Source organism: Schistocerca americana, chromosome 1 (assembly GCF_021461395.2).
Source record: "Schistocerca americana isolate TAMUIC-IGC-003095 chromosome 1, iqSchAmer2.1, whole genome shotgun sequence".
Taxonomy (NCBI): domain Eukaryota; kingdom Metazoa; phylum Arthropoda; class Insecta; order Orthoptera; family Acrididae; genus Schistocerca; species Schistocerca americana.
The window spans coordinates 59,412,349-59,435,048 of NC_060119.1; the positions used below are offsets into that span (position 1 = coordinate 59,412,349).

General features: G+C 37.2%; 1 protein-coding gene across 1 annotated transcript in view; it reads right to left on the reverse strand.

The window, feature by feature from the left end:
• Positions 1-14,825: 14,825 nt before the first annotated feature.
• LOC124620351 overlaps positions 14,826-22,700 on the reverse strand; it is a 152,667-nt gene continuing 144,792 nt past the window's right edge. Inside the window, exons 5-6 of the mRNA XM_047147027.1 lie at positions 20,732-20,993; positions 14,826-16,039 (exon numbers count right to left, since the gene is read on the reverse strand). Of these exons, the coding sequence (XP_047002983.1) occupies positions 15,872-16,039; positions 20,732-20,993 (430 nt within the window). The 3' untranslated portion in view covers positions 14,826-15,871. The remainder of the gene's footprint in view (positions 16,040-20,731; positions 20,994-22,700) is intronic.

Here is a 22,700-nt window from a genome sequence, read left to right on the forward strand (position 1 = left end):
AACATGTTCAATATACTGTTACTGTCTTCTACAACAAGCTGGAGTCGAGAAACACCATGTTCCACAACTGATCAAAGTGTTTCCGAGGTAAAGTCCTGAATGTGTTGCGTAATGTGTGCCTTCAATACAGCTAAGTTTGCAATCGGAAAACTGAGCACATCATCTTTCAGATAGCCCCACAGCCAGAAGTCACAAGGTTTAAGATCAAGTGATTGGGACGCCCAGGCTGTAGGGAAATGGTGGCTGATAATTCCAGCATTTCCGAAATGGCGCTTCTGCAGCTGCTTAACTGGATTTGCATTGTGCAGAAGTGCGCTATCTTGCGTAAAAAAATGATCCCATCCACACACCCATGCTGTTGGAGAGGTGTAATGACGTGGTTGCACAAAAGACAGTCATAGGACATACCAGTGATGGTACAGGTAACAGGACTGGAAGCACTTGTTTCTTCAAAAATATATGGCCCTATGATAAATGATGCTGTAAACCTGCACCACACAGTGACCTTTTCAGGATGAAGTGGTACTGGTTTATTTGCGTGTGAGTTTTCTGTTGCCCATATTCGACAATTCAGTGTATTGACATATACTGACAGACAGAAGTGGGCTTTGTCTGTCCACAAAATCTTCTATGGCCAATCATTGTCCACATCCATGGAACCAAGAAATTCTTTCTCTTTTTCGTTAGATATTCAATAATGTTTTTCACAACCTAATGTTATGAGTAAATTACCAAGAGTTGTATTAATCACTCTTTCTTGAGGTTCAGTTAAAAATTATCAATTCTGTGTTGGTGATCAGTATTGATTTTAATTTTAATTGACTTAGCTCTAGTTTTGCCCCTAGGTATCAAAGCATAATCAATGCTGAAGTTATTCATTTATCTAGAGTAAAAAACTGTAAAGGATAAATATTTTTAGATAGCACTGATATGGTGCTATTGAAATTTTTATAAACCCCCACCATTTTCATCAAGTTCAATGCTCATATCAAATTATCTTTTTCCATACATTATTCCTCTAACTGCTGTAGCTGCTAATTTTTATCCTAATGAATCATCATAAGCATACATTATTTCTTTTGCAGCTAATTGATGGTCTTTACCTACTTAATTTCGTTTTTCTAAATCTTTATTATCTCTGTAGGCAATATCATGACTTTTGGAAGCTCCTTCTAGTGGATTTATAACTTTATCACCATGTGCTAATCGTTCTCCTGTCTGTCAGACACATTTCGAATAGAAGTTTGTCAATCATACTGTTCATTAGGCCTTCACCATATTTATCACTTTTCTTCAACTTGATTTTATCTTGTTGGTTTATCAACAGAATGCAATGCTCCTGAATTGTACAGTATACCCACATAAACACGACCAAATTTTTCATTCATATGAGCCATAGTAATCTGTTTTTTTCTTAAGAGATTCATTACTCCATCTGTGTCTTCATATTGTTTTCCATCAATTGTTAATTTATATGCACTGAATTCAACTGGTAAATGTAAAAACATGTCTTAATCAAAAAACTGTATCTTCACTGTTACTAATATACTTTAACATTCTTTCAATTATAGTTGACTTTTTTAACAGTACCCTAGGTCGTACTTAGCAGGAGACCATTCGTACTTCGGGCTTTCATATCCTGGTAAACCTCCACGATGATGGTAAAGAATGGCTGCAGTGGTACTACCGTAACAGCTATTTTAGAAATGGATTAATAAATTTAATCATTAATAAGTAATGAACAAGGCTGAGAGCTATCAGTTTTACTCATTCCATTTGATTGAGAAAAGGAAATATAACCTAAATGTTCCTGTAAGGACGCTGCAATGAATGTAAATATAGGAGCTCGATGGCTTTATCAAAATCATGCTCAACTTTAAAGAAGCTTCAGTATTACTTGAACCGATGTTTGAAATTATACAACATAGAACGGAAAAACTAATAAAAATGATTGACAACTATGTGACAAAGTTATCTGATTTTGTAACCATAAATAAAGGCAACTGTGTTATGTCTAGATTAGAGCATTTTACTTCTCCATGAGTTTTGTTGTACTTGGCTTCATCTTTTAATGATAAAATAAGTGTGTAAGGACATATACTTGATAAGGGTAACTAAGGGTCAAGAAAAGTGAAGTGCTTTATCCATTAGGAATGCTTAGTGGATTTGTAAAAAGCATATAAAGAAATTATGTGGGAATGACTTTTTTACATGACTGTTTCAGTGCTGGTGATGGTCTTCTTAGTTGGCCTGCTTACAATGATGTTGTAATTGAAATAAACAATACTTTTCCAAAAGAAGTTAAAACCATAGTAGAATGTAAGGAAATTCGTGTGACTATTGTTAAATATGATGCAAATTACAAGCTTTTGCAATAAGAAACTATATTGAAAAATCCAAAACATCTGATATAATTGTATGAATTGCAAACTGTGGAAGTGGCTAAATTGAATGGGAAAAAATTAAGAGCTAGATATCACTACTTTCTATAACTTAGCAAAATTTAAATGTCATACTTCATATCTGTTACATTTCAGACAAATCGAAATAATAATCAGTTGGCTAATTCAGTATTATTTATTCATATTAAGCTACACACACTACACTTGAAAAATGGAAGGGATGAAGTTTTCCCTCAGGGAACGAGGAACTCGGATAATTTGCTAAAGCTTATGAGTATTTCCTAATTTTAGATGAGTTACACTAATGAAATGAGGTATAGATATAAATCCATTTAATTTCATAACAAAATATATCCTATCTATTTGATTAACATGACTCACACAAAGAAATTGTGACCTCACAGACAACAATGATGAAACTGGTTGCAAATCTTAATTTAAAAAATCGTGCATACACTTGAGAGTATGTAATTATGTATGGCAAGGAGAATCTCACATTTGATGCACAACACAGGATACTAATTGAGAATTTTTAACAGAAAAACTTGTTAAATGATATCTGATTTTATTCATTTTTATTTTTCTGGGTAGTTTTTTATATAGATTATGTTAGTATTTTCAATTTTTAAAATCGGTTAATATTTGGCTGAGAAATTAACAAAAATATTTTGCTCTTTGTCTCTGCATCTTATTCAACCCAACTTACTTCCATTGATTACAGATTTTGGTTTTTCAGGACACTGACCCTGTCCAAATATGCAATAGGAATTCAATTATTTCTAAAAATAAAAATGTTATAACAAAAACAAATTTCATGCACTTTAAACTTCCTGCCTGTGATAGTGTCTGAACTGTAGTGGTGCCAGCAAGCTAACACATGGAGTTCAAGTAAATTCCATTTGAATTAATATGGGAAAATTTTTATTTTAAAAAAATTATTATTTTGTAATTTTAATTTGAGTAGTGTGATTGACATTGCATGTTGTTTACAGTTTGTCTTTTCAAATAAAATACAATAATATGAGGAGGATCATATATTTAGATCCATAATAAACTGCTGAAAATACTACATTTTAAAATGAAGTTAAAACCTGCTGTCATGTTGTATATATACATTGTTCAAGACTCTTTACCAAACTCTGCATACTCTACATACGTTGACTGAAGGTAGTCACATTACCAGAGGTCACTATAATGTAATGTGTAGAGAGAGTTAGCCATTTGGCTAAAACAACTAACAATCTCACCTACATATTTAATAGCAGCCTGAATGAGTGGGGGCACTGCTGTTAATTCAGAAGTTAATCCCCATGTAGTGTTGTGTACATAGGGTCATAGGTGTCTGAAATACACAAGTTATGTGGATGGCAATGTGGGGTTGTTTTGCAATTTTTTAAAGAATTTGAAGAGTTTCATAAAGATAACTATCGTAAAGTTGGGTATTGTAATAAATGTAATATGATGATAAATACCAGAAGATAAAAGTCACATGTGAATTTGGAGTCAAGTCTTGTGTCAAAAAACATGTACAGTCGACAGTTCACAGCAACCTCATGGGTGCTAAAGAATTAAAAATTATGAAAATATTAGGCAAACAAATTTACTTTTACTTTAATGCCAAATTGTAATTGTGACTTGTCCTATAGCCATGTGTAACAATGCACAACAGGAGTCCTGGAATAAAAAATTAAATCAGATTAAAAACAATAATACATTTATGTCTCTCTGTGAAAGTACGACTATGAAAAGCTTCATGAAACAAGTAACTCAATGAATTTTTAAGTTCAGGTGAACAACATCTCATAATTTTGCATCAGATTTCACCATAACTACTTGAACATTTATTTAATAGCATCGAAAACTTGTTATTGAGGTGTTGGAAGAAGCAGAATTTTGTAACACTTCTTTTAGAAAGCTTTTCTTTTTCAAGTAAGCTGTCTGCTAAGCAAGAGTTTAAACGTAAATTATCTTGCACTGACAGAAAAAAGTACTTACAGTTACTGTAGTTTTAAGGCTATCTTTGAAGAGTTTATTATATATTTTAAACACTTTCTTTGTTTTATAAATATGTTTTTCTTCCCTTATTTGTTGCTATAATTCAAATAGTTTTTATATTGTTGCTGTAGGAATTCCTTTTCCTTGGAAGCACAAAGATTTAGATACTTTGATGACTTTCTTTAGATATTTTCAGTAGTTTCTGTAAAGAGATTTAACCATATTATCATCTGTGTTCATTGATGTCAATAGAGTTTTTTCTTACATAGGAATGATGTTGTGATCCAGTTTGTAACCTGAGGTTTAGCCATGCTTAATTTCTTAGGAAAACAGTTTTGAAAGTTCACAGTCACTGTGTTACAGAACATATATTTTTCGTTTACCCCAGGGGTATTGTGCACATCCTCACAGTCAGTAGTTTGCTAATTCTCCTTGAATTACACTATGCTTTTTCATTCATTATTCTGGTTGTTTTCGACTTATTTTTAGTATATCACATGCTCTGATACTGAATGTCAGCAGTTGACAGTTGTAGTCTGAGGGACCAATAACTATGCAGTATCGATGCACCTATAAAAATGTTGTTAATAGCAGGGTTGCTGTTCCCATAACTGTTGTTGCAAATTGTATATGGGTACTTACATTGTGTGAAATGGCATATTTCTAGAATAGCTATGCTCTAAAAATTGAATTTAAATGTCCACTTAATATTACAACAGTTTTCTTAGAAGTTAAAAAGTTAAATAATGTATCAAGTTCTTTCATAAACAATTCAAAATTATGAGATGATGTCCTGGATGTTGTGACTGATATTACTGACTTCCCATTGCTGACTTTTGCAGCAGCAGTTAAAAAAACTGATCAGTGCAAAGTCTGTGGATATCAACATTATTAGATCTGTATTCCTTGGTAGTGAAGTGTCCCTTCCTCCTTCCACTATAACTGACCTACAGTAACTTTACGCAAAGTTCTATTCATCTAGCAACCCATATTGACCAAAAGAATGTGTATATCATGCAGGAACAAAGAGAGACAACGGATTACAGGCACATAAAGTCTGTTTCCGAACTATAGGCTTATTTTTAAAAAAACTCCATGACATACTAAATAACACAAAATTGCTTTTGTTCATGCTTATGGTCCATTAAATCGTAAAAGCAATTTGTATGTATACACTATATACAAACCAATTTTTCCATAAATTTGTTATTGTCTCTTATATGTTGTCCATTTTGTTATAAAAATTTAAATGACATGCACTTATGAGTTGCAAAATGAATGACAATAAATAATTAAAAAGGTGTATGACAATAACTACAAGACAGTAAAAGAATAAAATATTTATACAGCATGACATACATTGCTATAAAATAAAATATTATTTTTGCATAGTTCAGTCACATCAGACCAATTGTTACAACTCAAAGAATTCTTGAGAAGAGTAAAATACTTTATTTTTCATCTTTTCACAGTTATGGCTTAAAATTTATTTGCTAGTGCTGTGTAGGGTTTTTCAGGTAACTTGTTGAAGTAGACGTGACCTGGACATTTATAGCTGTCATGGGTCTTTGCCACCCTGGCATATGGCACATTTAACGCATCCCATGGTCGTGGATTGTTCTCCTTAGAATACTTAGTTAGGTTTTCGTTTACAAAGACAAAACAGTTATAGATATACTAGGTACTCTCATCATATTTAATTTTTTGAAATAATCTACAGCTATATGCACATGCATACTCCGAAAGTCACGATACAGTGCATGACAGAGGATACCTTATACCACTATCACAGAGGGTAATTCAAAGGTAAATGTGCACAATTTGAAGGTGTAATATGCATCAAAATAAGAAGAAAACGTTAAAGTTTTGTCTCAAACTGCTTTATTTCAGAGTTACACAGTAGAGTTGGGATGACAAATCCAACACAAACAACACAAATTTAGTTCTTCTCAGAAAGAAATGACATGATGGGACCCAAAAGTCAACAAAACTACACACTGTATATTTACCCAGAACATGTTGAAAATTATCTCAATGTAGACATGCTCGACGTCTTACTACTCTAGGAATGTTATAGGCTCCACTCATCCTCTTCTGCACAGTTGCACATCCGTTTTCAGCTCGCTGTGGTACTCGTGCTACATACTCAGTTGAAACACCATACATGAGCTCCTTGAGATGCTGTCAAGGAAGGAGTTCAGGGGGTTGAGATCCTTAGATTTTGGAGGCCAAGCAAATGGTCCTGCACAACCTAACCACGTATCTAGCTAAGCTGCTTTGAGATACTCCCTCGCCTCCCCACAGAAATGTGCAGGGCACCGTCATGCATAAACCATTACTTGGTTAATGTAGCGAGTGGGACATAATGAAGCAGACCACCCAATCCATGTTCAAAAACAGTTGATACACTCTGTTAGTCAGGCAACATGGCGCTCAAGTAACCGCTGCCAGAAATTCTGATATCTAAGGTCGAGTGTAGGTGTCCGCTCCATTACCTTCTGCAGGTAAAATGAGTCGATTCGCTGTTTCTGAAGCAGGCGCCATACAGTTGATTGAGGAACCCCCACTGTGGCACTTACACAGTGGCTACATATTGTTGAATCTTCATCTACCGTTTCAAGTATGTTCTCAACAGCCATTATATCCAGCTGAAGTCGACCTAATCATGGTGCACCACAAATGCCATATTCCCTTTAACACCTGTCTACAGCTGTGAAAATCTAATGGTTCTCTTCTATTAGGAAACATTTCCATGTACCGTCATCTTGATGCTCATGCATTGCCTTCTGGTGCGCCACAAAAGAGGTGCATATCCACATATTCACTGTTTCAGTACACCATAGTATAGTACACAGTGGCTGCAGTGAACTACTGATGGAATGATGTACACAGTACGTCTGGTGCAGATACACTACAGGAGTACCATAGAGTACAACAAACCACACCAAAGTCAAGTAAACAAAGGCAGTTCGTGCTGTGATCAACTGAGCACCGGAGAGAGGTGCACAAAGCACCATCAGTCGATATGCAGGCGAACACAACATGCGAAAAGCCTGTACTGGCCCATGATGTAATGCCTACTACCAATGAAATTATCCACCATAACTCAGAAATAAAGCCGTTTCAGAAGAAAACTGTATTTAGCGCTTTTCTCTTACTTTTAGGCGTACATTACACCCACTAACTACGTACAGTTACTTTTGAATCATCCTGCATGCATTAAAGGGATACTGATCGATTAGTTTGTGGGTGTTCTAAAGGGTTCTGAAAAAATATTCATTTTATGGGGGCATAAATTAATCACTCGTAACCTTTTAAAAATAGATGTTATGCCCCTTTGAACATAAAGCTTAGATAGCAGCACTGATAATGCTGGATATCATTTAATACTTTTACTTGCACACCCAGGTACCACTATCACTCATGTTCAAAGGAAACAATATGATGCAATTGTTTGGCTGTTTCACATTGTTCTCTTTGTCATCTGCACAGTTAAACATGAATTACATTTGTTGAGTGTTACTTAAGTAAATAAATTAGTGAAATCAAAGTGAACTAGAAATTAGAATATAAATGGAAAACTTGGTTTAGTTTAGAGAGTTACATACTGGCATTCAGCGGGCAGAACAGAAGAAACAATGACCGTGGAGTCAGCGAGTTCCACATAAGCGGGCGCTGTCGATTCAGCCGTCAGGGCATCGCCCGACCGGCTCACGTGTTTCTCAGTTGTCGCATGTGAGCAAAGGCCCTCGCCTACATTCCAAGAGCCAATGACCGACGTTAAGAAGATTCTTCGAGAAGCTTTTCAACGTGACGGAAGAGGCAATGACCGGCTCACGTGTTTCTCAGTCGTCACATGCGATCAGAGGCCCCCGCCTACATTCCAAGAGCCAATGACCGAGGTCAAGAAGATTCTTCGAGAAGCTTTTCAACGTGACAGAAGAGGCAATGGCCGTGAAGTCGTTCACCTCCAGTGAACTGAAGTGAATAAATACGCGAGACGCGGTGGGCCCGACAGATGAAGACAGATGAAGACAGACGGAGACGAAGACGAGAGACGAAGGAAGAAAAGAAGAGTAGCAGTAGTTTTCAGTCAGTTTCGGTGCTGAAGACCGTCATGCAAGAAGAGACTGCATCATGCACAGACGCACCAAGTCCGCCGCTGTAATGGAATAGCAAGCAGCAGCCGCGGCGCCAGAAGACGGAAGTTAAAAGGTATTGGAAGTCTGGTTTTTACATACCCGGGTGACTCGTGAGGACGGGAAGGAGACGGCCTCACATCAGTAGTTACCTGTGAGCTGGGATGAAGACCTGACAGCCGAAGACTGGCAAGCGGGAGTCCGTGGTTCGAGTTCGGGACACTGGCCTTCCACCGCCGCGCCGCTCCGCTGGTCGACGCACAACACACGCGGCCGCTTAGAGAAGAGAAACACTGGGACGCCACATTCAAGGTATCACCATCCGATGCACGACGTCGCTCGCAATAATTAAACGGGCCACCTCGCGCTGCGCGTCTCCGGTCAGCTGGGCGAGACGGCGACACGAGATACACACCGCTACGCGTAATCAGACGCCGCCGCCGCCGCCGCCGCCGCCGCCGCCGCCGCCGCCGCTGTCGCAGCAGAAGGCTACGCAAACGACACGGCTGCCGCTCTCCGAACCAGAACGTCCCAGTAAGATACAGTTGTACGAAACTTTCAATAAAATTTATCTTATGTAAAATGATGTTTCATTCGACCTCATACCCGAGCCAAGGGAGAACCCACCCTGCCCACATGTTGTAAGAGAGAAAAGTTAATTTATTTAATATTTTCACCCTGACAGAATGCTTTAGAATGCTCATCCTGACAATTGACAGCATCAAAAGAGAAAACCCAGTTACATTGAGTGACAGAACTGTCACATTTAGTAACACAAATGTTACATTTGGTGTCAGAAGCCGTTGCAGTTGTTACACATTATAGGCTGGCAGTAGTGTTTGCTGGTTATATGTAATGCAACGACTGATACTAAGAGTATACATGTACATAATTATTGCTAGTAATAGAAATATTGTCTATTGCTTTAAAAACTGTAAGACGAGAATGCCTACGCCTCCTAAAAGAACATGGCATAACTCATCTGTTATTCAGTTCGGAATAAGAATCACAATCTCAGAAGATTTCTGTTATATTTACTGATTTAATAAATTTAATAACATTTTACATTAATTTCAGGCGACAGGACATAGTTTTTTACCCTGGTATAGGGATTTCAGCATTATAAAATGTAACTAAGGTAACAGAATATATTGTTTACTGCACATAACGTGACAGAGATGATTCTTACAAGGTCGAAGCCAGGTGGAATTCTTGTTAGACAGGCTGCTGCTGCTTAAACATTAGACTTCAGGTTATGATAGCAGCTGTGCTACAGGGAGTCCATAATTTCTGAAGAAAAAGCCTTCAAAACCAAGGGATGGTGACATTCTCCATAAGCACTTTTTCACATTCAGTTTTTGATAACACAGGACAGGGTGTTAGTATTGCTTCTACAATGATCGATGGACTGATTAGTCACATCTGTCATCTAGACATCGAACATGATCCATTGTCTGCACCAGGAAAACTAGATTATCAAATTAAGTCAAATACTATCAAGGACTTGGAAAAACTCCTACATTACCTACCTGACGAACACTTACCTTCCAATGAAGATACTCTGAAGTGCCCTATAAAGAATGACAGCGAAGACAACGAGTAAATGGACTGTGAGACACTGATTATTGTTGCAGGACGATGCGTTAGTACTGTGATACGTAGAACGGTACGTGTTTAATTGTATGAAATCAAGATAATGTGAATAGAAAAGAGTACGCAATTTTAGTATGTTTTATGTACTTTTTTGAAAAGATATCAGTTTCCAGGTTTTAATGTTGACCTTTAAAACTATATGATTCTATTAACCATTGCGTTTCCTGTTAGACTTGTAAACTGGAGTAAGGTTAAAACAGCAGCCTATGCACCTCCATATGAGCCCTAATTTCTCTGCTCTTGTCTTTCTGGTCCTAAGGTGACACATATTATATATGATTTGTGATCATTTCAAGGAACAAAAAATAACAGATTTTGTTCTATAAGTAGAATGTAAGTTCTGTGCCAAATTAGTCTTTTTAATGATAATTTTCAAGCAGTCAGTATACCACATGTGATGCTACCTTGTCAGTGAAAAACTTTCGAGACTAGATTAATAAAAAAAAAGAGAAACGTCAAGATGGTGGTTTGAATTCTTGAGATGCACTACATATTCTCCTTTGTCCCCTCGCCACTGAAGTACAATGTACAAAGCAATCACACAAATATATGAAACCATTGGAAAAGTTCTTCTTTACTATGTTACTCAACTCACACATCACATTGGTTCGAATTTTTGTTATGTGTGTCAAAGCATAGACATTGTGCTGCACTATGTATTTGTGTGCTAGTTTTGTACTGATAAATTCAAGTCCTGTCACCCATGATAATTTTTCCTAGAAAGAAAAAGCCTGCATTTTACATTTCAGTTAAGTTGTCACATGTGTCCACGCAATGTTTTTTTTATATTCTATTTCTTTAATTCAGGAGTCGAGATATGTGGGAATCATTTAGCACACACTTTTCTCCCCTCGAAAATATTCTGGAAAGTGGCTTCTACATTTGATTTAATGTTGCTCCAACTCAATTTCTGCCACACCAACACTGGCACACTAAGGTCATTTGTCCATTACTTAACAATGTCTATTCACCATTGACTGAATGAAATGCACATCTGTAGTTTGCAGTTAGTGCTTCAAACTGTCAGTGTAGTTACTGGGCTGAAATCACTTATATGCCAGGCTTAATATCAGCCTCAGAACTTTTTGGATGGATGGTGAATGAGACTCTTTTGTGACAGTGAAATGAATATTGATATAAACATGCTTGCTAATGAAACTTTTCTTATTGGTCATATGATACTAAAATTGCATATCTTTCAACCTATCTGTTTGGCATATTTTCATTTCCTTCAGATGCTGCGTCCACTGCTTTTACTTACATAAGTAAAAAAATTGTATCTATTTGACATGCAACTTAAGATTTTCGCTACATTATGCTGATCCTTAGACACAACTTTAGTACAGTACACACATGTCAATTATGCTGTATTTAATCATTAGCCTAATTTCAACCATTTGTTTTAACTGATAATATGAATACTACTGAGTGGTTTACATGTACCTAGTCTCATTTGTGTACATTTTTATGTATTTTTATTCTCCTATTCGTTTTTGTAATTGTAGGTTTTGTCAACTTTGCATTTAAAATGAGCCAGTGTAATGTAGATGCAAATGTTCATTATTTATATAACAATGTAATACAGTTGACTCTACATGTACTGTTTAATTGCTCTCTTTCGCTACTTTTATGGTTTTGTAAAAAGGAAACTTAATGTTCTTCTTATTATTATTATTATTATTAAGCACTTTAATTCATTTTACAGACAGGCCCATGCACATATTTCCAAAGAATTATCACCCATTGTCAAGCTATGATACAACAGTTAAGGTAGTTGTGTGCTATGCATTCATTTTTGTTTTAATATATCAGTGAAATAATGGCTGCTTGATGCAGCTTAATCACTGGTTAAAATTTATTTTTTTAGCAGAAGATTCACTGTTTTTGCTTCACTGAGGTAAAAGATTTTTCTTACACATGTTATAGTGATACGTATGATAATGGTTAATAATCTTACTCTGTATTTTTATTATCATTCAAGCACACACACAGTTATGATATTTCAGCTATGAGTAGATAACAGTTGATCCCTCGCTTATAGGTGTTGCTCATTGATTGCTGGTATAGTTAATAATAAATTGGTATATATTATCAATCAACACTCAGTGATTAATTAATGTAATTGGCATTCTTTGTTTTGAATATTTTAGAACCTTTAGTACAAATTTTATTTTGTATTTAATCTCAATTATAAGTTGTAGTTTTTGTATGGATGTGTAATGTACAGTACTCTAATATACGATTATTATTTTCCACATTTCTACAGTTGAGGGTAAAGGTAATAATAATGTCGTGTGACTAGGGCCTCCTGTCAGGTAGGCCGTTTGGCTGGTGCAAGTCTTTCGATTTGATGCCACTTCGGCGACTTGCGCGTCAATGGGGATGAAATGATGATGATTAGGACCCAGTCCCTGAGTGGAGAAAATCTCCAGCCCAGCCGGGAATCGAACCCAGGACCTTAGGATTGATTCTGTCGCACTGACCACTCAGCTGTCGGGGGCGGGCAGGGTAAAGGTTACTGTGCATGATATGAATGCACTATAGCCTATATCCAAATAGTGGCAGTGAATTAAATAACGTTTTCACTGGCTCTGGTTAGCATATAAATGTAGTTTCTATCTACTTAATCTACTTTAATGTTTTCGGACTACATTTGCAGCACACATAATAGTCAGGGTATGTTTATATATGAGGGCTGTTTGATAAGTCTGGTAAATTTCCATGAAAGATCAGAACAATTTTGTTGTGCCTTCAGGATTAGTAAGCACGGTTATTCCAAGGTCTGTGTGAAGAATTTTAACAGTGTGTAGCATACAGTTCATTGTTGACAGCCATCTGAATTGGTCAGTGTGTTGAAAGTGATTGAGAATGGAGAAAAGAGAGTTTCATGGTGTTTTAAACATTTTCAGTTGAAGGATTGGACTGCCAAACAAATTCATATAGAATTATGATTTATGAATTTGAAAGTGATCAGACAAGCACCAAACGTGAAGTGCATTCCAGGCACCCAAGTGAGGACACCAGAAAAGCAAATATTGATAAAATTCATGATATGCAATCCAAAACAGCTGAATAAAAATACTGAGACTGTAGGCATCTCAAATGAGCGAATATCTAATATCCTGCATGTAGAATTGGCTATGAAGTATGTGTGTGTAATGTTGGTGCCCCAACTGCTCACAGTCAACCAAAACACATCTGGCACCACATTTCAGAACAACGTTTAGCTATAATTAATCACAGTTCACAAGAAGTTTTGTGCTGATTTGTGACTGTTGATCAAACCTGCATCCATCACCGAGCAAGGTGGCGCAGTGGTAGCACACTGGACTTGCGTTCAGAAGGATGATGGTTCAATCCTGCGTTCGGCCATCCTGATTTAGGTTTTCCGTAATTTCCCTAAATCACTCCAGGCAAATGCTGGGATGGTTCCTTTGAAAGAGCATGGCCAACTTCCTTCCCCATCCTTTCCTAATCCGATGAGACCAATGACCTCGCTGTTTGGTCTCTTCCCCCCAAACAACCAAACCAACCTGCATCCATCATTACATGCTAGAGTCAAACTGGCACTCAAAACAATGGACAAAGGTTGGTAAAAGTACACTGAAGAAGGTAAAGACCATTTTATCAGCTGGTAAGGTGATGGCCCAAGGAATAATTATCGTAGATTGCTTGGAAAAGGCAGAACCATACCTCAACCCTACTACACTTCATTGCTGGATCGTTTGAAACTTGTGTCGGCTGAAAAGAGACCAAAGTTGGCACGGAAAAAAGGACTCTTTTTACCAGGATAATTCACGCCAGTGAAAGAGCACGATCGGACTTTGAATTGCTTCCTCATCCACCCTATTAATCAGAATTAGCCCCAAGTGACTTCTTGCTTTCCGTAGCTCGTACTTTTGGCTTACCAGGAAGAATTTTTCATCAACTGTGGAAGTGATAGTTCCAGTCAACGAGCATTTTGCAGAGAGTGACAGAACCTATTTTTCCAATGAGATGAAAAAGCTGGAGGATCGCTCGACCAACTGTATATCCCTCAAAGGGCACTATGTCGAGAAGTAAGGTGAGTTGTTTATGAAACAAACATTCATTCTTGCTTTTTTTAATAGACTTATGTAATATTACACTCTTCATTACGCGTTTTAGTGAAAATTGCACTTCATCAACTTGACCTAGTTATTGTCCACTCTCTAAATTAATAACCAAATGCAAATATGCAGACATAAGCAGTGATAATGACTGCAGAAGCTTTAATTGTAAGAGGAGGTGATACATTTGCTCTCTTATTTTATATTTGAAGTTATTTGGTACCAAGTTTTAGAGATAAAAGTCATTATTATTGTGTGATTAATCTATTGTACTGTTGTGGTATTTGTTTTATTCTTAAATATAGGTAAATAATCATATTTTTGTCGTACACTAGACTTCAGTGATCTGATATCTTATGTTTTTTATTTAGTTGGTGAACCTAATTTTCTAACATATTAATAATATTTAATTTAAGTGGATTTATTGATGAATCAAGCACTACTGTAATTTTATAGTTCACACCAATCCTGAGACCACATTACTTCAAAGTTATTAAGCACAAATGATTTTGTTAAAGGTAAGTGTAAGTAACTGTAAATTTCTTACATACTTGTGGCCATATTTAAACCATTTTATTATGCATATCAACAACGAATATCACAGAAAACAATCACATATTTAAGTATCTTTACATACTTCAGTCATATGTGGATACAAAAATAAAAAGTGCAGGTGAGTGACTTCCAATTTTTACATTACACAACCATTCATTGTTACAACAAATAAGGCATCTTGTATGCAATAGTAACATCTCAAATTTGGAATCAAAGTGAAGTAATCAGGTTAATATGAGTTGTAGTTAATAGTTACACTATATTTTTACAAATCTCTGGCAACAAACATAATTATACTTGATGGAAGCGGTAATGGACAATAAAGACATCAAATTACAAAATTCGTCTAACATGTATATGTACAATATGGTTGCATAAATATTCTTATCAGTTTAGAAATGAATTGAGCAAAAATAAATGGTTTCAACGTAAAACCTATATTTCACATTGTATTTATTACTCCTTAGAATATTGCACTTCCTTAAAAATCCATAAAACTGATTGGCTTTCAGGTATATCTAGATATTCCTGTTAAAAAGCTATCTGTAGCACATTCTGTAGTTTTGAATTTAAAAAATTTTCAAGCTGAGCAATTAGATATATTTCGAGGGTTTAAAGAAAACTTCGAAAATAATATAGTACAAATACATTTATATAAAACCGTTGGGAGTCTAAATACTAGATACTCTAAACAGCATTCTGAATTAATTTACAAAGCCCCACACATAAAAACAATTAAAGATTGAAAAATATTACTTATTACAAATTTTATAGTACTTGTCTTCATAAAACATATGCAATTACAACACATATTAAAAATATACAGTTTTATTATATCATGTACAGTACTCAAACCTGATTGTTTTGCAAAAGTATTTTATTTATGACTAGTATCATGTGAAGTTGAATAACCTCACAGAAAATGTGTGTACTAATAATAAGGCTTCTGCTAGTAGTAATTACACTAATTGCTTAAAGGAGATCAGTTTGAGCCTAAAATGTATTGTGAATTGTGCTCTAATTGATGTAAACTAATATGTTAACTGGCCAAATATATGTTTTGATGAACTACTTTATCTGTTAATGTATAATTTGCTAAGAACTGCCATTTTTGTGTGATGTAGATGGAGAGCCACACGACGAAATTAAAAAATAGACGTAGTATCCATCCATACCAAGATGTCATCATTAACTCTACAAGATACACCTGTAAAAGAAACAATCCATGTATCACAATAAGAAGGACTGAACAGCTATATACATAAGCACTCAATTTCACTTCATTACAAGTTAATTTTGATGCTAACTCTAAATTATTTTGAATATGAATTAGTTAGCGTTATTCTGAAAACAGTTTGAACAATTTTATAAATGAAACTTCCTGGCAGATTAAAACTGTGTGCCGGGCTGAGTCTCAAACTCAGGACCTTTGCCTTTTGCGAGCAAGTGCTCTACCATCTGAGCTACCCAAGCACGACTCATGCTCTGTCCTTGCAGCTTTACTTCTGCCAATATCTCATCTCCTACCTTCCAAACTTCACAGAAGCTCTCCTGCAAACCTTGCAGAACCAGCACTCCTGAAAGAAAGGATATTGTGGAGACATGGCTTAGCCACAGCCTGGCAGATGTTTCCAGAATGAGATATTCACTCTGCAGCAGAGTGTGCGCTAATATAAAACTTCCTGGCAGATTAAAACTGTGTGCCAGACCGAGACTCGAACTCGGGACCTTTGCCTTCCGCAGGCAAGTGCTCTACCATCTGAGCTACCAAAGCACAACTCATGCCCTGTCCTCGCAGTTCTACTTCTGCCAGTATCTCGTCTCCTACCTTGCAAACTTTACAGAAGCTCTCCTGCGAACCTTGCAGAACTAGCACTCCTGTATGTATAAGTGAAACTTAGTTTTTATGGTATACCACATCTCAAAGTCGACAAATTCATACATATCAAAAATAACAATTTCAGTAGCTAGCCTTCAGCCCAACCCCAACCCCTGGGTATTAGAGGCCATTCCGCTGATCAAAGTATTGGACTTGCCAGTTCTAAAGTGGATAACTTTTACAGTCGTCAAAATTTCGCCTATTTCAGGGAAAAAACTTAGATCCAGACCCAATTAAAATTAAGAACAGATTTTTGAGATGCTTATAGGCACTATAGAGACCTATACCATATGTGTTTCGAAATTATGTGATTATTATAGGAGGCAAAGTAAACAACATAATTTCTACCAGTTAAATATTAACAACAGTGAAGAAAAAATTTTCTGAAGTGTGTATGCAGTAAACACAATACAAAAAGTCTGAAAATATTAGTTTTGAGGTCAACAAAAGGAGATTCCAATGATTTCGATAGTTTCAGAGATACGACATACATTAGAAAATGTTTCCTGAGGCTGGAAAATTTCATGCATTTAAAAAGTAACATTACTTTGACTCTAACCGCAGATACAAAAATGCAATGGTGCCCGCCTGCAGATAGTGACTGCCGTGACAACATCACAACATCAATCCTTAAAAACATTGGATGCCAACTGCTTTCAAAGACTGCAGTGTTTGTCTGGGAATTAGACTGCAAATTGAAATTGGCCTATAGTACATAATTTCCTTTGTAAGTCAATCTCCTCTGTAAAAGATGTTTTTAACTATCATGCCAGCATCGCTTGTTTACAATTGAAACTTTCAACAGTTGGCAGCATTGGTTTGCGGCAGGTACTGGGTTGTTCCGTAGTCTCTTCTCCACAGCTCCGGTTGGCGGAAAGCCTTATCATTGAATGGTTGTCTTGTTAACAGTGTAAAGTATGAAAGCCTGTGCAGGCAGTCGGTGAATGCGATTTAAGCAATGTGCAGTCACTGAATTCTTGACACTCATAGGTGCCACCCCAAAGGCGATTCATCAGACAATGAAAGCAGTTTACAGTGATTGTGTTGATGTGAGCACTGTATGTCGTTGGGCGAGTAAGTTTAATGATGTTGAGGTGGCAACATTTGACCTGCGCGACAAACGAAGAGTTGGACATCCTGTGACAGCAACCATCGAGTTTCACAAGCAAGATGTTGACAGACTGATTCAGGACGATCGTCTTATCACTCAGAGAGAAACTGCAAGCACAATTGGCTTTTCAAAAGAAAGTGTGGGTCACTTTATTGCTTTGCTTGGCTATCGGAAGGTCTGTGCACGATGGGTACCCTGAATGCTGGCTCCTGAAATGAAAGAGCACAGAATTGAAATTTGCCAGGAACTTCTCTCGCTTTACGAGAACTCAATTTTGACAGGAGACAAAGCATGGGTACACCATTACGAACTGGAGATGAAACGTCAGTCTATGGAATATGGACACAAAGACTTGCATCAAATTCAAGACGCAGCCCTCAGCTGGAAAAATCATGGACACAGTGTTCTGGGACGCAGATTGTGTTATCCATGTTGATTTCCTTGATCGTGGAACAACAATAAATTCAGAGCGTCACATCACAATGCTGTGACCTCTGAAACGACGGCTAACAAGGATCCGACTGGAAAATGGAAATGTGTTCCTGCACCATGACAATGCCAAACCACATACTTCACGTGCCACCACAGCAGAACTTCGAGATTAAATTTCACCATCGCACGGCATCCTCCACACAGTCCACATTTACCACCCTCTGACTTCCATTTGTTTCCGATATTGAAAGTCGATCTGCGGGGACATCATTGTGCTTCTGATGCAGACGGTGAGAGACCTGTGAGACTGTGGTTGCCGAAACAGTGCGTCGACTTCTTCCATGGCGGCTTCAGAAAACTTGTTTATCGTTGGCAGAAATGTATCCAATTGGCTCGTGATTAAGTGGAAAAGTGAATATTGGAAATTAAAGATCACATTCTAAGGATCATTTCTGTGTTTGATTTATTAAAATATTCCCACCCAAACCCAATTTACGAAGGTGGAGACATTACATTTCATTCAACCCTCGTAAATAAATGTCCTTCACTTCATATACAATTGCGTTGTCTATGTTAACCAACATTTCTAAAAGCAAACGGGAATATAAAAACACAAGAACCTTTCAAAATCAGTTCAGCATCTATGTGAAAGCGAATATCGATTGCTGAAGTAAAAATTCAGCACTAGATCTGTATATCTAGAATCAGTATGTTTATATGAACATGTGATTACATGAACAACTGAAAGTAGTACTGTAAATCGGTGCTTTCGAAGCCCAAAAATATTCTAGGAATACAATAACTAGTACATGTTGTGTTCCTACTCAGGTGCAAGCTATCTTCACACTATTTCATGTGCACCAAATACAGATAAGGTATGGAATATAATCATTCGAAAAATAAACGCAGACCCGATCAAAAAAGAATCACATATGTAGTTTGCTACACACGCACGCTGTGGTGATGTGAATGCAAGTATTGTGTTGGGCAATGAGACCATAAACTGAAACTGGGCTGTAATACTCTTCAGTATGTAACCCGATTTTCTAGCATATCGATCTCCACTGTAAAAGCTGTGTTTGAATTACCTGCTATTAGTTTCCAATTTCCAAAACCGCTTACAAACTTACAGTGTGTGGATACTGCCTGCTAGATAATCATGCAAATGGGACTCAACTGCTGCAGACAAGCTGTTTCCGTAATTTAGAAGCAAACACGCAAAGCAGTCCTTTTTTCGTCATTCCTTAATTGCCTCAAAATTCATAGAAGTATGTTCCGTCTATACAACTAAATGAGAGGCAGTTTGTTTTTTGCCATGCACATTTCGCTTCTTTTATTTCTGGTGCATCTACAGTGGCCTATAATACACGTTTCTTTTTATATGTATTGTAAATGTATTATGTAGTAGTTCAAATAGCTCTAAGCACTATGGGACTTAACATCTGAGGTCATTAGTCCCCTAGCCTTAGAACTACTTAAACCTAACTAACCTAATGACATCACACACATCCATGCTCGAGGCAGGATTTGAACCTGCGACCGCAGCAGCCGCGTGGTTCGGAACTGTAGCTCCTAGAATCGCTCAGCCACAGTGGCCGGCTATGTAGTAGTTACAATATGTTACTACGTTATATTTGGTCATGTTTTTCTCTTGTTTTTCAGATTAGAACCAGCACAAATTTCGTGAGGTTAAATTATTGTTTGGTGTTACTTATGATTTGCAGTTCAACATTATTAGTCCATACGTGTGGTCCTGGAGATGTGTTCTTTCGAACCCCATGCTCCAGCTGGCTGATGAGGGTGAAAAAACGCTGGAATTCGGACCTCTGGAGCATGGGGGCCGATTCAAGACATCTTCAGAACCACACAATGGACTAACACCCAACGACAATTTAACTTAACGAAATTTGTGATACACAAGAGAAAAACATGACAAAATGTATCATACTAACGTATTGTAACTACTACATAATACATTTCTTATATGTATGAAAGGAAACGTTTATTACAAGCCACTGAAGATGCTTCATAAATAAAAGAAGTGAAATGCGCATGCCAAAAAACAAACTGCCCTCCATTTAGAGGCATAGACGGAACATTCCTCCCTGAGTACAAATCAGTACACATCTCGGCTGCCTGCACTGCGAGAAAGAGCGACAACTATTTAACGCACTTCTGGAAATTACTTCGTCCCCAACCAACTAATAAATGTGGTGACAATTTTGAGAACTAATGTGCCCAGGAAACGCACAATCTAATTTTCTCCTCCTATCATGTAGTGTGGAAATGGCACGTGCCATTTAAGATGCTATTGAAACGATTACCTGGTCAGTGGAATCTACGTCTCCGAGGACGTCATTTGAGAATTAGCGATACAGTATATAGCTAAAGACCAAAACTTCGTACGCCAATTCGTTTTCGTTTGAAACTTCACTCTCTCCACAACATAAGTATTTAAATTCAGGAAGTTTGCGTACCTGCCATTCGTAAGCGTTGCGCGACTCCTTGCTGAGTTTGTCCAAGTCGTAAGGCAGTCCGGCCAGCTGACTGTACACGTATGCGCAGACAGCATCAGAGTCAATGGCTGGCAGAATGGCCCATATTCCGTCCAACATGGCGCGTGACATCGTAGCAAAATCTTCTGGAGGTTTCTTCAGGTTAGGAACGAAAACTTGCTGCAGCAACATTGAACACAGTTGACGGGTTTCTTCAACACCGTCTGGGCGGCATATGTTGAACCTGTATACAGAGAAAAGCATTGTAGCCAGGACCGTAGCTCGTATTTCCTTAACGATTTACTAAATCCTTCCATTATTTGTCGAACGTTACTTACAATATAACTTAACTACATAACCAAGGCGCATTTTATTGGTCTTACAAGACATCTTCATGTTATGTCAAACGTCGCGCTTGTTTCTAAAAAGATCATTTCTTTTTCAATTTTTTAAGGACCCGCAAATTAATGAACAAACAGCTCAGCTCCCAGTAGTGGTGGCTCAGTCGTAAACTGAAATCCAAGAAACGGCATCGAAGACATTTCACGTAGAACAATGAAACAAGGAAATGTAAAGCGACCCCTAGACGTTCAACAATATTCACAATAGCTCCCGGACGCGCAATAATATTGACCGCGTAGGAGAGAGATTGAGAGGTTGCGCAATAATTTTAAGAACATCAAAAACTATGGAAACATATTGCACTGCTTGAAAATATTGTGCTGTCTGTAGGTAGTATTGAAAATTTCTTTGAGTCTGTCGTGTGCTACAAGAATGATGGCGGTTTCTTATCATTGGATGGAGAATGAGATCAAAACAAGACGAAAGAACATTATTATTAGAGTACTTTAAAATGTATAAATATTTTTGGCATTGTGGGATGTTTCAGCAAATGAGTAAAAAAAAGTGTTGAGAATGATGAATTGTATGATTCATTGCTCAGAAAGTAGGGAACAATCATGGAGGAAGATGTTTTAAGAAATTTATTTCATGTATGGCTATGAATATCATAGCTAACACTTGGTTTAAGAATCATGAAAGAAGGTTGTATACATGGAAGAACCCTGTAGATACTAAAAGGTATCATATAGATTATATAATGGTAAGACAGAGATTTAGGAGCCAGGTTTTAAATTGTAAGACATTTCCAGGGGCAGATGTCGACTCTGACCACAATCTATTGGTTATGATCTGTACATTAAAACTGAAGAAACTGCAAAAAGGTGGGAATTTAAGGAGATGGGACCTGGATAAAATGACTAAACCAGAGGTTGTACAGAGTTTCAGGGAGAGCATAAGGGAACAATTGACAGGAATGGGGGAAACAAATACAGCAGAAGAAGAATGGATAGCCTTGAGGGATGAAATAGTGAAGGCAGCAGAGGATTAAGTAGATAAAAAGACGAGGGCTAGTAGAAATCCCTGGGTAACAGAAGATATATTGAATTTAATTGATGAAAGGAGAAAATATAAAAATGCAGTAAATGAAGCAGTCAAAAAGGAATACAAACGTCTCAAATATGAGATCGACAGGAAGTGCAAAATGGCGAAGCAGGGATGGCTAGAGGACAAATGTAACGATGTAGAGGCTTATCTCACGAGGGGTAAGATAGATACTGCCTACAGGAAAATTAAAGAGACCTTTGGAGAAACAAGAGTCACTTGTATGAATATCAAGAGCTCAGATGAAAACCCAGTTCTAAGCAAGGAAGGGAAAGCAGAAAGGTGGAAGGAGTATATAGAGGGTCTATACAAGGGTGATGTACTTGAGGACAATATTATGGAAATGGAAGAGGATGTAGATGAAGATGATACGATACTGCGTGAAGAATTTGACAGAGCACTGAAAGACATGAGTCGAAACAAGGACCCGGGAGTAGACAACATTCCATTAGACCTACTGACGGCCTTGGGAGAGCCAGTCCTGACTAAACTCTACCATCTGGTGAGC